The sequence below is a fragment of the Enoplosus armatus genome, chromosome 2, assembly GCF_043641665.1.
Source record: "Enoplosus armatus isolate fEnoArm2 chromosome 2, fEnoArm2.hap1, whole genome shotgun sequence".
Taxonomy (NCBI): domain Eukaryota; kingdom Metazoa; phylum Chordata; class Actinopteri; order Centrarchiformes; family Enoplosidae; genus Enoplosus; species Enoplosus armatus.
This window is the reverse complement of record NC_092181.1, coordinates 18,878,413-18,894,814: the sequence shown is the minus strand read 5'-3', so window position 1 is coordinate 18,894,814 and position 16,402 is coordinate 18,878,413. Positions and strand designations below refer to the sequence as shown.

Here is a 16,402-nt window from a genome sequence, read left to right as displayed (position 1 = left end):
ACCAGAAGGGCCTTGCGAAAAACCAAGAGGAGGGAGAGAAAACCGAACCCCTGAGAAAGGCAGCTGGAAACACGGAGACTTGCGGTCTTTCTCCCCCCACCCCACCTCTCACTCCCTGGTCCAGCTGCACTCAGATGTGTCTGCCTGCCCCCCACCCCCCTCACCCCCCGCCTCACCACTGCTCCCTAACTCAATGCCACTGCCAAGGAGAGAGAGAAAGAGGGAGAGTGAGGGAGAGTGTCGCAGCTGGTAATACTTACTGGCCATTTTACCGCGGTAAAGGCATGAGATTCATTAGGCCAGGGCCCGCGTGTTTTGTGCTGAGTACCGGCCGTGTTATTGTTAGGATGTGGTAAAATTATAAATATGGAGGGGTGAGGGGGGATTTGTGGGGTGCAGGTATCCTAGTGGAAGGGTTGGAGAGGAGCAAGAGCGAGGTGGTGGGGGAGGAGGAGGAGGAGGAGGAGGCGGAATAGGAGAGACATGCCACTCATTAACTCCTCTGCCACAGTCTTGTTTCTCATGATTGGGTGGCAATAAAAAAGTCTGTCACAATTTGTCAAAGTTAATGACTCAATGGCACACTAGCTCTCAAGGGCTGGAAGACATGCTAACATATGTCGAATTAGTCAATAGCTTTATAATTGCAGAAATAAGGATTCCTGCTTTAGCCAAATGAAGCGGACTTAGAGGGTCCTGAGAGGGAATTTGCAATTTGGTCAGGTCGATTGCAGAATGGCAATCACCAAGGCTTGGCACTGCTTTCCTCACGCACTCGTGAGTTCCTTTATTTTTCTTTCTTTCTTTCTTTCTTTCTTTCTTTCTTTCTTTCTGTCTTTCTTTCTTTCTTTCTGTCTTTTCCACCCTCCCTCCCACCTGTTTGAGCTACTCTGTGTCTCCTTTGTGACCTGTGACTCTGGAACAGCGTCTAGCTTCCACTTCAGCCCCTCTATCTGTGAACTTTGTAAGACTGATAAAGACTAAAGCACTCAGATGGACTTTCCTTTGGTCTGCCGTCTCCCTCCCTCTCTCGTTGTCCCTCCACACACACACACACATAGACACACATACACACACTTGTAGTCATGCAAAGACACTCCTCACTTCTCTCCCTCATTGTGTGGCTTTGGGAGTGACACACTTGTCATTACAGTAATGTAGCCATTGGTCAAATAGTCTCTCCCTCCCCTCTCTGTCTGTATCTCTGTCTTGTGTCCTATTTTTCTGTGTCATTTGCTGACTGAGACTGTAAACACAAATAAAAGTTGCAGCTTTTTCTTGGAGCGGGAACTACGATACTGAATCAGGAGCAGCCTTCTCACTATGCTGGCTAAGGTAAATGATTGCGCAAATCTGAAAATAACAACAATCTGGTCCACTTCTGGTGATATTATATAATGGGGTATTTTATGCATGCGTTAGTAAGATGCAAGCAGATGTAGCACTTGGTTAAATAATCTGAATATAGCAATTATCCCTGGTTCAGCATGGCTTATACATAGTTTTGTATTTCCACAGCTGTTGGGTGTGCAGGCCCAGGTGTTTACAAGTAAACCGCCATGCTGACACACTGTTTGAACAAAACTCTGAGGAAAGAAACAAATATTATTGCCCAGTCGTGTGTCTTGAAAACCAGCCAATTTGTCTACAGTAGTGTTCGGTTTACTTGAAAAAACACATATACATAATTTGGAGATTGCTTACACACAATTAGTGCAGGCTTTTTTACATTAAAAATGGTCAAAGAAAATAAAGAGCTATTGGCAAGATTAAATCTAGGAAGTCTTCCAAGATTTCTCTGGCTGGGAGCTAGTTTGAGTAGGGGAATTCACTGAGTGGGTGTGTGTGTGTTTGTGTGTGTGTGCACATGTGGGAGAGTGTGTGGGCGCTTGTTTGTGTGTAGTTCAGGAGGTAGAGTCCCACCCCGTAGACAAGTGTGATGACTAAATGTCAATTTGGGGGAGTCTCAGCAGTGTTGGCCTCCTGTCGTCGCGCTGCTGTCAAGCCTGAACAGCGCGTACGCGCGTGCGCGTGTGTGTGTGTGTCCCGTCGCCCACGCCAACCAATGATTGCCATGGAGATGTCCCCTCGCAGAGAGGGGTCGGCAATATGTCTGGGCTCTGACTAATACTTTCTGTTTGTGTTAGGGTGTAGATGGGGAGGGAAGTTAAGAGCAGACGATGTTGGTCATCTTCTCTCCCCTCTCTCTATTTCCACCAACCCCGACCCCCCTCCACCACTGCTCCGATTTCTTCTGTCCCCTTTCCTTTTACTCCCACTCTCCGTTCTCTCTATTCTCCTCTCTTGAACATGTGTCTGGTCGCACTGTGTGGTCATGTCATTCCCTCAAGTCTCCAGACAGGAACCTAGCGTGTTGCTGCAGCACTGGCATGTCACTGTGATATTTGCATTCGGCGGGGGCGAGCAGTGGGCCAGCGAGTGCAGGTGTCAAGTCTGACAGGGGAGTTGTCCCTATCTGGCGCTGGTCGCTCCCTCTGATAGGCTGAAGGTCAGAGCAGATCTAGTGCATATTGACGACAATGTTTCATTTCCTTTCCTGTTCACACAATGGCCAGTGATAAGAAAGCGTCCCTGAACAACTTGCAGAGTGATTTCTGGCTTTCATTTTTATCTTACTTTATCTTATCTAACACCGTGACCACAGATACAGTAAGTGGTGGAAAAGGGTTTGTATATTTGTTGTATTTGTACATACTTGTTGCATCATACAGAAAAAATTGGGAGATCCATCCTGACATCTATTGCACAGCATTTTCTCAACCTTCCTACCTCCCCACATCGGCTTTCCTCTGCCTCCTCCACTTTTGCAACACCTCTTCCCCACCTTTCTGATACACCAGCTTGCCTGACTCCCCCCCCCCCCCGCTCCCTTGCTATCTCACTTCTCTTCCTTTTCGCCAATGTACCCTTCCTTCTCTCTCTCTTTCCCTCCTTCCATCCCTCCCTGCCTCCCCCAGCACCCTTCTTTGAACCTGGCCTTGTATCCGTGGACCCAGAGGTCTGTCACTGGGCAGATGGTTTGATCTCTGGCTGGGGAAATACTTTGAGCAGAGCTGAGAGGGGCCAGAGGCCTGGACTGGGGTCTTCTGCCTGGACCTGCTGTCTATACAAAAGATGGGAGAAACTGCTACTCCCTTGATGCTTAGGTATTTGAACTGGAAGTGTAGTCCAGTGTTAACAGTGTGGTACAGCTCTCCATCTATATTGGCTGCACTGACTGAGAGCATGGCGAGATCACAGGGTTGTGTTTCTGGTCCGGTATTGTGATATTATGCTCCCTCTTCTTCTCTGTTTCACAATATCAAAGCCAGCTGGGTCCTTTAGCCGTCCACTTCATAAACAAGCATGACTGTCTTGAAGTACTTGCACGGCTATTTATCATGCGAGTGAGTCAGACTGAAAGTTTCGTCATTGATCTGATTAGAAACTTCTCGGGGTGGTGCTCATCGTGGGGAGATTTACTTTCTGTGACTGTGTCGAACCACACAGACGAAGTAGGAATGTTGGAAGCAGAAGTTTAGCTTTAGCTGTGAGCCTGTTTGATTCTGGAGTAATAACATGGGTGTTGTGTCTGTGTGTGTGTGTGTGTGAAGGGGTGCAGAGCGTGAGTCATACCTGACAGCTGACAAACAGACAGGACCGGACCTCTGGTCAAAGTGGAAACTGGACATCATCTGGAATGACAGCGGTTGACAGATATCATTGCTCACAATTCATTTGTTTAGATTGTCCAGTTATGAAATCCAGATGTATGTGTCTGATTAGTGAGTCTTACTAATGACGACTGTATTGTCATTTCATTACTAGCAGACAGCAGAACCACATTTTGCAAATGTGTTCACAAAAGGTTGAAGAAAGGATTGATGGCACCACAAAGGGCTACTGTAAAAACAGTCAGCCACGCCAAACTGTGACTTTATCTCTCAACAGTAATCTGATTACATTTAAACCAGACTTGATACTTTCTCCACTACATTGGCCACTTCTGCCCCACTGGGTCCCGCAGGCTTGAAGTTACGACCCCTTCATTCTTTGGGTCAGCAGGACCTTAACATTCCTCCATGAAGACAACATTTTGTTCCAGTAACAGCAGGTGAAAGCAAAGCGCAACAAGACTGAGAGGCACTGCCAAACATCTGAAATTTATGTGTCAGATGTTCACTGATGAATTTTATTGTTCCCCAGTCTTTGTTAAATGTTTATTTACCTTGCACACTTCATTTCCAAACTGCATTTTCAAATTTGGCCCCTTTCAACTTTAGTCTAAGTGGTTCACAGTAAGTTACTAACATGCCTTTAAAAAGGGCTAAATCTAAACACTGCAATAGCTTTTTGTATACATTTCATCAGATTTGAGTTACATTCACTGATTGACAATGAATCTCAGAATCTGTCAAGTCACAAAGAGCATTAATTAAGGGTGCGTGCAAACAACAGACATGACTGCTTCCATTTGTTCGACCTAAAGAAGGGGGGGAAAGAAAGGAAGAAAAGAGAGGGGTCCCAGGTCTCCACATGAATACATGAAAACACATGCTTCTCTTCTCCTTCTGTAATCCACCGGGGACTCACGCCCCATTTGGTTCCCATTAGCATAGCTCTGGTCGCTCTGCCCCGTGTCAAAGCCCAGATGCACAGCTGCACAAAGGACAGGGACCTCTGGCTCTGCGACTGCCAGCCGCTGGGCTCAAAACCAGAACTGACATGGAGGACGGGCCTTACACTGTGGGGATTTCAGAGGGAAGAGACAAGCCTTTTCTGTCGACTACAGTTTGTACAGTTTAACGGTTTTACACTGAAGCCAGCGCACAAGTGATTAATTGTTGTTTATTTTGTACCACTTTGTAAGGCAAGAAAGCTCTGTTTCAAGTCAAATCCAATGTACAAAATCAAACAAGCAAAAATTAGCCTTGGCATGAGGTATTTGCTCCCCTGTATTTTGTGGCGTGCTGTGTCTGACTACAAAGACTTTCTTTATTCAGCGTGTTTTATTTGTCACCTGTTTCCAATATGGACACTGTGAAGTCCTGATCTGTCTGACGGAGCCAGGACCCAGTTTATGACACGCAAAGCTGCTGTGCCTCTTTTCCTACACACGTTGGCTGCACATTTCTGGCAGGAAATTGACAGCATTTCAGCAGCTAACTCATGGATGAGATAATATCTTGTGGGTGGAAGAGAGGACAAGATGCTCCCAGTGTTTTACAGTGACCCTAAGCAGAGACAAATTTAAATCCGAAGCTGCTGCTGCAAAGATGAGGCACACACATGCACAGATCTGCGCACGTACACACAGGGTTTTCATTTAAATCTCGGCTTTGCTTAACTCACCAAACAAGAAATGTGGTCTGTGGCTGTGTGTCGAACATGGTAAAGGTTTCAATTAAAGTCAGGAGGAACAATACCCACCCAGCATCCAGCAGCTGTCTGGGTTGGCTTTCAATTGTACGCTGTCAAGACAGGATACAGAGAGGCTGAAAGGGACTAGTGGTGTTTTAGTGGTGTTTTCGGTGGCATATGGTTACAACGTCAACCTTGAAAAATGACAGGCTAGTAATACAGTTGTACAGGATATTAGTTTAGGATCACCATCAGTTCAATGGTTTCATAAGACTTGTATTAGCCAAGGCACTGTCTGTGTTGATCTCTACATATGCTGCATGGTTTAGGGTTGGACCCATTTGCATGCATCGGTATTGATCCCGGGCCATGTAGCCTGGCTTTCCCAGTCTGCTTGAAATCCACTTGGACCTAACTACAAGAGTCCAGGCTGAAGCCATCTTGTTCTGCAGCTCCTCTTTCCTGCATTGCTTCAGTCCATCTGTCCCACTAACAGTCTTTTAATTGAGAGTCCTTCCCGGTCTGATGCTGGCCATCGCTGACTGTCAGTGTTTATACAATTGGGCTGGGACAGGGACTGCGAGCCAAGCAAAACATCCATGAAACATCAAGCCTCCAGCTAAACAAAACCCAGCAGTGAGACACACACACTTGAGCCAGATAAGGGCTGAAAATGATGCTTTCTGAACACAGCTAGGTTAAGTTGTTGACCATAGCGGTAACACGGCAGCTGTGAGAGAGTGTTGACTGTTGTCTGGGTCTAATTGCTACAGCATTGTGGGATTTCTTCACTTGCTAACAGCTTTTCACTTTCTGGCCGCTCATTTTTCTAGTGATTTACGAAGTCTCACACACACCCCTGTGTCCTTTTCCTCACCGTCGTCCTCTTTAGTTGCGAGCCAAAGAGGAAACCCTGGCGAGACGCTAGTGCAGTGACTAACGCTGTGTATCTGGCCGGGCCTCAGATAACACAGCCTCCTCCCCCGGCCTGCTGTGACAAATATGTGCGAGTGGAGCGGTGGGATCTGGGCCCAAGCTTGTCCCTGACCCAGCCCAGGCCAGACACAGGTTAAACCACGGCCAAATGCACCCCAGATCCGTGTTGGCCACGGAAGCAGAGATTTGAGTACGTGAGAATCATGAGAAGAAGTCTTTATAACTTTGTCTTTCTTGTTTCCTCTGACAAGCCACACACGCAGACGAACTCACATCCCTGATGATGTTGTTTTTGATGGCCATCCATGACACATCCGTCTGCTGCCTCCCTTAAAAACTCTGTAATCAGTCTGCAATCTTTCATTTTATTGCGTATGATCAATTTTGACGCAGTCATATCACAAACATCTCCTGTGTTACTCTTCTCTTACACGTTCCGAACTGAATGTGGAACAATGCACAAATTAAACCAAATAAATAACAGGCACAGTACGTCTCCTCCCTTCCCTTTTCTCCCGTCAGTGCCTCCTCAGTTGAGGGCGCTTGCTGCTTTAATGCTTCTTAATGCTGCTGTCTGCTTAATGGGCCAGATATGAGAGGTGCTGCTAGCCAGCGTAATAAGTCAGTGATTAGAGGGCGCCTTGTCACAGCAGCAGCCTCGCAGACAGTGGCACGCTCTAATTGCCGTATTAGACGCCCCTTAACTATCTTGTCAGCTGTCAGACCCCAGCTCGTAAACAGCAGAGGTGCATTTGATATTTCCAATTGTTTATTTCCGTCTGTTGCTGCTAGCGCTGCCGCACGGAGAGGCAATTAGAAAAGGGTTGTGTTGTGTGACATCACTGTGCTAAATTTGGGTACTCTAAATTAGAGTTTGCAGAAATCTTTATGCAAAGAGAGTTATATAAAAGGGAAAATCTTCTGATGTGGAATAAAAACATTTAAGGTGGGATGACAGACAAAGAAGTGGACAAAAGTGGGCAGTGTGCAACATGATTAGGGCATTATTTTTACTTTCATTTAATCTGCTTATTATTTTCACATTTAATAGACTAACTGTTTCTGGTCTATTTCTATGTCCATTGCAGTTTCCCAGAGCCGAAAGTGAAGTCTTCATATTGCAAAATATTGCATCTCTTTTCCAACCAACGGCCTACAAATAGCAACTATTCACATTTGAGAAGCTGGAACCAGTGATTTTGTAATGTTTTCTGTCAATTCAGTGTCATTGTTGTTTCAGTGTTAATTTAAGTTAAAACAACTATAGATTAAAATTGGAGAAGAATATATTAAAGATGCATCCTTAATCATGAATTTAGGTCTGCTGACACAATTGTAGGCCAGGTTGTGGGTATCTTACCACCTGACAACATTTAGTAGGAAACTGCATGTGAATGTGAACAGCATTATAAAACCAGCTTTATGAACACAGATGTTGCTTCAAAGACAGGTCAGCAGAGTAGACTTTCTGAGTCTATCTTGTATCTGAAAGGCTTTGACCCTAGCCATGGCCAATGAACGTTCAAGAACAGCCATGTCTGCTGCACAAGTGTCCTTGAGGAGAACTCACTTACTGCACGATGCTCTGAATAAGAACGTCAGCTCGGTGCATAATGTATGTACACTCTAACTGACACATGGCGTATAATCCTCACACACTGTGAGGATTGCCGTGCCTGCACCTGGAGAGCTTAAAAATGGTGTAAAGTCAAATAATCTCTGTCTCCTGTCTCGTTCGGTGTCAAACAGTGAGGTGACACGGTTAGAAGTGGTGTAATTTTGTGTTTAATCTTGGATTAGCCCATGTTCACTTTGACACCTCCAGTTACTAATCTGGTTTACAACACCTTGGGGTGAGCAAGGGGGGATTCTGATAGATTTTATGGTCCCTTAGTAGATTATGAGTGAGCTGAGTTTTATATCCCGAATTACAGGATATTGGTCTAATCCACCGACTAGGTTATGTTATGTGCTGCGGTTAAACACCAGCATGTGCACTTGGGTCAATACTGGTGGTCTGGTGTGTGCACATAAGTAAAGAGCAGAAATGTTCTGTCATTACTGATCATGCAATGACCTCAGTTATGTGACGTAAGGCTGATCTGTGCTGCTGAACCTTTTCTATCTGGAAGTGCTGATTGACTGCTTTTGACATTGTGAAATATAGGTTGTTGGTGCAGACATGGACTCCAACCTACGACCCTTTGTGTGCACGTGCATTTGTCTGTGTCACATCATTGTCACACCATTGCCTTATTAGAATAACACACAATATGAGATAGCATGTTTAGTGCAGCTTGTAAATTCATAAAGTTTCAGGCTCTGATAATTGAGCTTTGGTGTAAGGACAAGCAGTTTCTTTGTCACTGTCTTCCTCGTCTTGTCTCTGACAGACACCCCATGTATCTCCACCGATAACGCCATCACATTTTGATCTGACAACTTTCCTCAGAACTGAATTTGCTGAGTGATAAACTTAAGAAGTTCCTGTCAAAATAAATAGGCAGCTATTCACAGCAGCCAGCTTGTACACTACACCCAATTTCCTGCCTCAAGCATTCCTGAAATGTTTGCTCTGTAATTTTAGTGATTTAGTGATACAGCCTAAAGAATTAACACATAGGAAAACCCTTCAGTCATTCACCACTGACTCAACACCATATGTGCCAAATGTAAAGTACATTATACTCATCATGTGGATTTGCTGTTTATTATGCCAAGTTATTAGTTTTTTTTATTCTTACATCAGCAGCCAACATATTTGGATTACATGCTAATGTTAAGGAAATACAATATTTGATTTAAGAAAAGATGTGTTTTAAGAGTGAAACAGTTCCAAGATTTTTTTTTTTTCTCCATAAGCAAGGTTTGCTGCACACCAATCCTCCCACAGCTGTAGATTCCCTTTAGGCAGTTTAGGTTGCAGAAGCGTTACTATCTTTATTCACCAATTCATCTTGATAATGTAAAAAAAAATGTCTGATAAACAAAGACCTGCCAATGCTTATTAAGATTCATGTTACTAATTTCTTTTTCTCTTTTCACTCCTTTTATTCCTATTGTTTCTCCACGTCAGTGTCAAATTTATGGCTCCCAGCTGCTGCACTCATTTGGATGATGAAGCTGTATTCATCTGTGTGGATTTCTGTGTATATCATACATTTTCTCCATGCCGTACAATCTCTTTCTTGTTTGAAGAACGTGAAACATCTTAGAGGATCAAATAACCTCCTGCAAAAAAGTACCTGAATTTTTGTTAAGGGTTTTTAACAGCCCTTTGTGAATGCTTAAGCCTCAGCAGACGATGCATTGTGCTGTACTGAGTTGCCCTCGTCAAGTCTGGACACTTAACCTCTCACTACTAAAAGCTTTCCGGGGTCAGACTAAGTGCAGCTCCAGTGTTGAGTAATGGAGCCTCAGTCAAAACAAGTTACATTACTGTGTTTTCAGGAAGGGAAGTCCTTTGTCGGTTCACATGAACTCTGGGAAATTACCGTATGGAGAAGCAGATTCACACGTTGGAATGAAACACTAGTTGCTGAGAGTTATTCTTGTTGGCAGTGGCTGCAACTGCTATGTTTTGTATCACTATTGTCAGACTTTCGAGTAACAGTTTGGACACTGTATTACGTTCAGTGAGCGATGAGTTTTAGGGATTTGCTGTTCTGCAACAGTCTATGTAATAATTTGTCCCCCTGCCTCTTACTTCTGACGGCTATTTTATGACTGCTGTTTCTCAATCTCTGCTCTCCTTCTTACTCAAGCTGTGATTGACGTGGATTTCTCTGTTTCTGTGTCTCTGCAGGCCATTCGCTGCACACTGGTGAACTGCACATGTGAGTGTTTCCAGCCAGGGAAGATTCACCTACGAACATGTGACCAGTGCAAACATGGCTGGGTAGCTCACGGTAAGCAAGTTAATTATTAGGGTGATGATGGGTGTATCTAAATATGGTATAAATAAATATGAACTTAGTTACTGATCCTAATAAAACTACCTCATCTTGCTGTAGAGAGAATAGAGGTCCTGAACTAGATATCTGTTCTCTCTACTGAGTATAGAAAATTAACACAGATGCCAGCAGCATGAATGTATCTCACATATTTCCCAATTCTGGTGTGTTTTGTATTATTTTTTATTTACCGCAGATAGTGGCTTCTCTCTGTCTGTGGTTGTGAATGTACTAAAATCCAAATGTTTTTACTTATTTTCCATAACTTTGTTGTTTTTGTTTGCTTCTGTATTTTTCTGTAGCTTACAAGTTTTTGCACCTTTGATCAAAAGAAAAAAAAGAAAAAAAACACAACCACAAGACAGATAGAGCGTGAGACCACACGTTATGAGTTTTTCACGCGGGTATAAAAAAAAAAGGGAGAGGAGGCAAGAAAGTACAAAGAGAAGGAGGAGGGGAGAAAGAAAAAAGAAAACACCTGTTTGGCTTGCGTCCGCACAAGAGCGGGCCATGGGCCCTTCAGCGGATCGCACAGGACCCCATTGACTATTTTTTAATCTCTCCCTCTGAACTGTCAGACACCCATCTCTCCTCTCCCCCACTTTTCATTTCATGTCGGCATTGGCAGGGACTCTGACAAGTAGTTCTTCATTTTTTATTATGTTCGTGTCTGGCTGTGCTGTGTTGTCAGGCAAAGACCTCGTCAGCAGGAAAAAGCCATCTCAGGATCAGAGAGAGACCCAACCAGGTGTCACCCAGACAGGCAGGGAAAGAGAGGGAGGGAGGGGGAGAGAGAGAGGGAGAGAAGAGAGAGGGAGGAAGAAAGAGAGAGTCGACCAGGTGTCGCCCAGACAGCCAGAGAGGAGAAAGAGGTGACTGAGGTTGTGAAAGAGGCGGCAATAACAAAGCCCACCTTGCGCTCATAATTAAGCTTTTCGGGCTGCAGCCATCGGAGGACTTTCTTGCCCTGAGTTTCGCCACTCAGGTGACATACAGTCTACTCTATCCTATTGCTGAAGTTTGTTGTGGCTGTAAGCAGCCTATAAGAGACACTGCAGATACTACAGTGCTGAGCAAAGTACTTCCACCTCCTCTGGGTAAAGAAAATGTTGTTTTTTTTATCTATGTTGCTGTATTTTCCTAATCAATCAAAGACAATGGAGTAAAGGACAGTTCTTTTTCATTTATCACACAGTTTCAGGTCTCTGTCAATGTTACCATGATTTTGAGTGGGGTCAGTGCATTAATAATGCAGTAATTTCCATAGCATTTCTATTTTTCATTGTCGTTATACTGCCATTATTATGAAAAGCCTCATAACCAATTGTATATGCTATTGGCTACAGACTGTAGATTGACAACAATATATATAAATATAGAACTTTTTTTGGTTGATGAACCTTTGACTTTATTGTGCCCCCACTTCTGAAACCAAACCTACATCCTTGACTACATAGTACATTAACCATTTGAGCACATACCTGATTAAGTATAAATAAGGCAGATATAAAGTAATGCCATAAGAAATGCAAGGCCAGCCACAAGCAGAAAGAATTAAGACAAAACAGGGTGGATGTAATGCAGGTTTGGGTCGAGATGGAGACAGAGGAGGCAAATAAAAACGGAGATGCAAGGGCAGCGTAAATGTGAAAGAGCGAGAGATAAGATTAAATGGAAGGAATGGCAGATAATTACATTAATGTCACTGCTTTTATCTGATAGATATGTTATTATCAGCTAGTGCTGACCGTGCAGTAGCCTCCGAGGGAAGATTTGAGATGAGAGAGAAACTTGATAGTCATTAACCATGCCTCTGTGTGTGTGTGTGCATTTTCTTTCCTTCTCCCCTCGTCACCCGGTTCATCCACGCAGCTCTGGACAAGCTCAGCACCCAGCACCTGTACCACCCGACCCAGGTGGAGATCGTTCAGTCCAATGTGGTGTTTGACATCAGCAGCCTGATGCTGTACGGCACCCAGGCCGTACCTGTCAGGCTCAAGATCCTCCTCGACCGCCTCTTCTCCGTACTGAAGCAGGAAGAGGTGCTGCACATCCTGCACGGCCTGGGCTGGACCCTCCGAGACTACGTCAGGGGCTACATACTGCAGGTCAGTGACCAACACGCATGCTGCAGCGCCAAACACATGTAAAGCATCATATGGACTTAGCGTAAATGTCAAGAGCAAGTATTAGCGGTACTTACTCTGTGCTTACACACAAATGCATCCCTGCACACGCTTTTATATTTGCCTGCAATTTCAGGTGATTTGTCTGCAGCGATCACTATCATTACTTTCTCACCAAGTGTATCTACAAATTTCTCCGGCATTGCAGTTATTTTGAGAGGTATTGATCAAAAGCAGAGTAGTGACAATCTAGGCCACTTCAGTCCCATTGCCCATCCATTTTCTTCACATTTTCCCTACTGTTACTTCTACTTCAGTCTGCCCCCTGTTCTTGCCCTGTCAACACTATGCCCCTCTGCTGGAAAAAGGAAGGGGATATAAAAAAAAAGTGGAGAAAAATGTCACGCCAGCAAACTATAAAACCACTGTAGTGCGTTTCCTCTCTCCATCCATCCTTCCCTCCACCACCCCCTCCCATATAATTGCAGTCAGACACATTTCTCAATCAAAGGTACGGAGGTTTTTGGTGTTGAAACCCAAACCAAAGTGTTCCTGAATGAATTAGTTAAGAGCAAGTGAACATGTGCATGTGGTTAGCTCCGTGTTGTGTGGGTATATGTGCCTCTGTATGTGTGTGTTGTGTGCACATGTGCTTATCTGTATGCGTATATGGTTTAGTGTTCCAACAGTATAAGTGGAACAGCATGGTGAGGAGAGGGTGGTTTGTATGTGGAAACAGCTTCTGTGAGTAAAGCGCTCGCAGATCCAGTCCCTTTCTCTTAAAGTCTTTAAGAACACACACACACACACACACACACACACACACACACACACACACACACACACAAATAAAGTTATATAGTAAATATATGCTGGCTTGGGTTTACAATTTAAAATCAAAGATTTTGTGTGCGTATTTTAGAGACTGTAAATAAAAATATATGACAGAAATGAAAGAAATATTATAAAATATAATTTTCTCCAAAATTATATTCCTAATTCAGTAATATTAGCATGGCTTGTTATATTCTTAAATTTAAGGTATTTTCTAATTGGAAAAAATCAACAATTATTTTCATTATCAATAAATCAGTTTAGTATCTTTTTGCTTAATTGATTAATATTTTTGTCGAATAAATGAAAAAAAAAGAAGCCTGCGAACCCAAGGTGACATCTTCAAATGTCTTGTTTTTGTCTCACCACGAGTCCAAAACCCCCAAAAACATTAAATTTAAAATCATATGAAACAAACACAAGCAGAAAACCTGCAGAGGATATTTGCCATATATGCTTCACGAAACAACTGAAATGATTAATCAATTAATCAAAATGATCAAAGTTCATCAAATCTTTGTCTAATTGATTCATCGACCAACTGCTCCAGCTCTAAAAAACACCAATTGATCTGAATATTTTCCCTGAGAAACTTAACTAAACGCTCCAAATCTGCGGTGTGAGAAAGCCTTGTTTTGAGAAACCATTGGAGCGCTGTGGCTCCCATAGTCGAAGCCTCTGTGTTTATATCAGCTGGTTCTAATAGTCAGCTGGTGGGAGCACCGTTGCTCAACTGCTCAGCCTCATGTCACGCTACTGGCTAAATCCTCTAGATCTCCTCAGAAGGGCTTCAAAGAGGCCGCGACCGCGGAGAAGCAGCCAGTCACTTAAGGACAGTAAGTAGTCATTGTGCGGCCCTATTAGCCTGTAAGTAGCTATGAAATTCAATCATCTTCCCCGAGCCTCCGGGCAACGCTTTGTGTCAGGGGTGTGTTCCCCACCACTATGCCGCGCTAAATAAGAGATAAAATGAGGAGAACAGTATTGCAGATGATAGGTAATAAGTTGTCTTTTTGATATTGATGTCAGGGGACATTATTTGATGATAAATTACTTCACCGTGATCTTAGCAGTCAGGCTTTCAAACGCTTGCTTGTACTGATTTAGGATTTGAATAAAAGTGTTTGGGCCACAGGAGTAATCATGCTAATTTCTTTTTTAATGAGATATGCTATAAGTCACCATAATTATCCAGCAAATCCATCCACTATTTCTGCATTATGGTCTAATGAAGCCTCTCTTTGCCATACATTTCACATTTTGTTGGAGAGTTTTAGTTGGTATGTACTTAAAAACATCGCTTTTTCTCCCCTATATTCATCTACCTCTTACCCTTTCTCTGCTTGTATGTCACAATGTGTAACAATAACATGGAATATTTAGATTGAGAAAAAAAATAAATAAATGAGTGTGTGTGTTTGGTGCATTGTGTTTGCTGGGTGTCAGTGTGTATGTGTGTCAGTGATGCGCCAGAGAACTCAGGACACTGAGCTGACAGAGTATACCTGCAGCTCCTCTGATGCCTGACCACTGAATGTATGCAGCGCAGGAGGAAGGAAAACACACACACACACACACACACACACACACACACACTTATATTCGACCAAACACATAGAGGAAAAACCTTGAAAACACAGACGCAGTTTGGCATCAGTATTCTAACACATCCCCTCTCTATTTGTGACACTAATTTCAAGGAGGCCTTCGGAGTAGTCATGTTAGAAACAGTGGTCTCTTTCATTGGTCGAAATCATGTATTCATGCATTACACCCTCTTCATGATTCCTTTCTATTGTTAGTGCTTTCATTTAGTGAAGTGAGTGCCAGTGTTTGTGGCACCCTCTGACCTGCCTCCCATCTGAGTCACCTTTAATTGTCCGCAGCCTATTTCTTATCATCATTTATGTTCCTCAAGTGTAAATCACACAGCTGCACACAAACCAACTTTGTCTTTAGTTGTGTTCACTGTGATTTTGAGAGTGTGTTTTGCGTCTGTAAGTGCTTCAGTCTATGGATGACACGTGCGTCTGATTTGATTCTCCCCCGATGAGAATATTCAGGATACCACCTGCTCTATTTCAGCACACACAGCAGGAGTGAGCCAACACTTGCATACCTTACGTGCACATTGATATACAAGAAAAGCGAAAATGTTCAACAGTCGTGTTTTGTTCATTCACATCAGAAGCATCAGTGTTGTCTCATCACCACCCTGCTTACTGCTCAAGTTGACATTTCCACATTTAGTGTATCATCATTATCGCCACTGTAATCCATCTTAGATTATCCTGCAGAATAAACTCATAGTCTCCACGATAAAGTAATCTAACAAATATGTCACCATAGTTTTTTAGTTCTAATTTACAGAAGGAATAAATTTATGCCAAGACCCGGGATAAACTTTGCCGTCCTCTCTGCCATTCACGGCACAACAAAATGAATACATCGTGGAGGTGTGACTAAATATGCGTACACTCTGCAATTTACCTTTGTAATAGGCTCCTTAAACTGAAGAAATTAATCGATATTATTAAAAGCTCGATGGCTTATCTAGTGGTTGGAATTTTGATTTGTAAAGGAGAGGAATTATACATGACATCAATAACCATTAAAATGAATGATTGTCTTTCTCTCCCTCTCTTGTTTCATCCTTCTATAAACCATTGCCTGACCTTCAGTCCACAAAACCGCTCTGTTATCAACACACTTCAGAATCCGCACTGTCAGTTGCTACAGTACCTCAATATACAAATGTATGCGTGCAGATTTATGTGTTAACGCAAACAATAACTTAAGGAGTGCGATGTATTTAAGTTCCTAATAAACACGTTCTTGATGCCAGACAAACCAGAAGAAAAAAACTACATGTCATCATATTTTCAAGAGTTTAAATGTGATTTAATGATCTTTATAATGTCCCTTACTACTAGCTGACAATATTGAAATATTCCAAAAGTAGATTACCCTGAAAACTGTAAAAAGAAATAAAGAAATAAAGAAAAGAAAAAAAGATTTTGTTGGTTGGATCACTTTTGTTAGGGATCTGCTGCTCTTTTTGCTTGGTCAATTTATCACAGCTCTCCATTCATTTTAATATGTGTAAAATTGTTCAATAGTTGACGGCAAATTTTCAATTTTGTCAGACCTTGAAAAAAAAAGGCACGCACATACTATACATTAACTAAATCA

General features: G+C 43.0%; 1 protein-coding gene across 1 annotated transcript in view; it reads left to right on the top strand.

Moving 5' to 3' along the window:
• The window catches only part of bnc2 (basonuclin zinc finger protein 2), a 90,554-nt gene that overhangs the window by 37,794 nt on the left and 36,358 nt on the right, over positions 1-16,402 (top strand). Inside the window, exons 2-3 of the mRNA XM_070912652.1 lie at positions 10,103-10,205; positions 12,123-12,358. Coding sequence (XP_070768753.1) covers positions 10,103-10,205; positions 12,123-12,358 — 339 coding nt within the window. The remainder of the gene's footprint in view (positions 1-10,102; positions 10,206-12,122; positions 12,359-16,402) is intronic.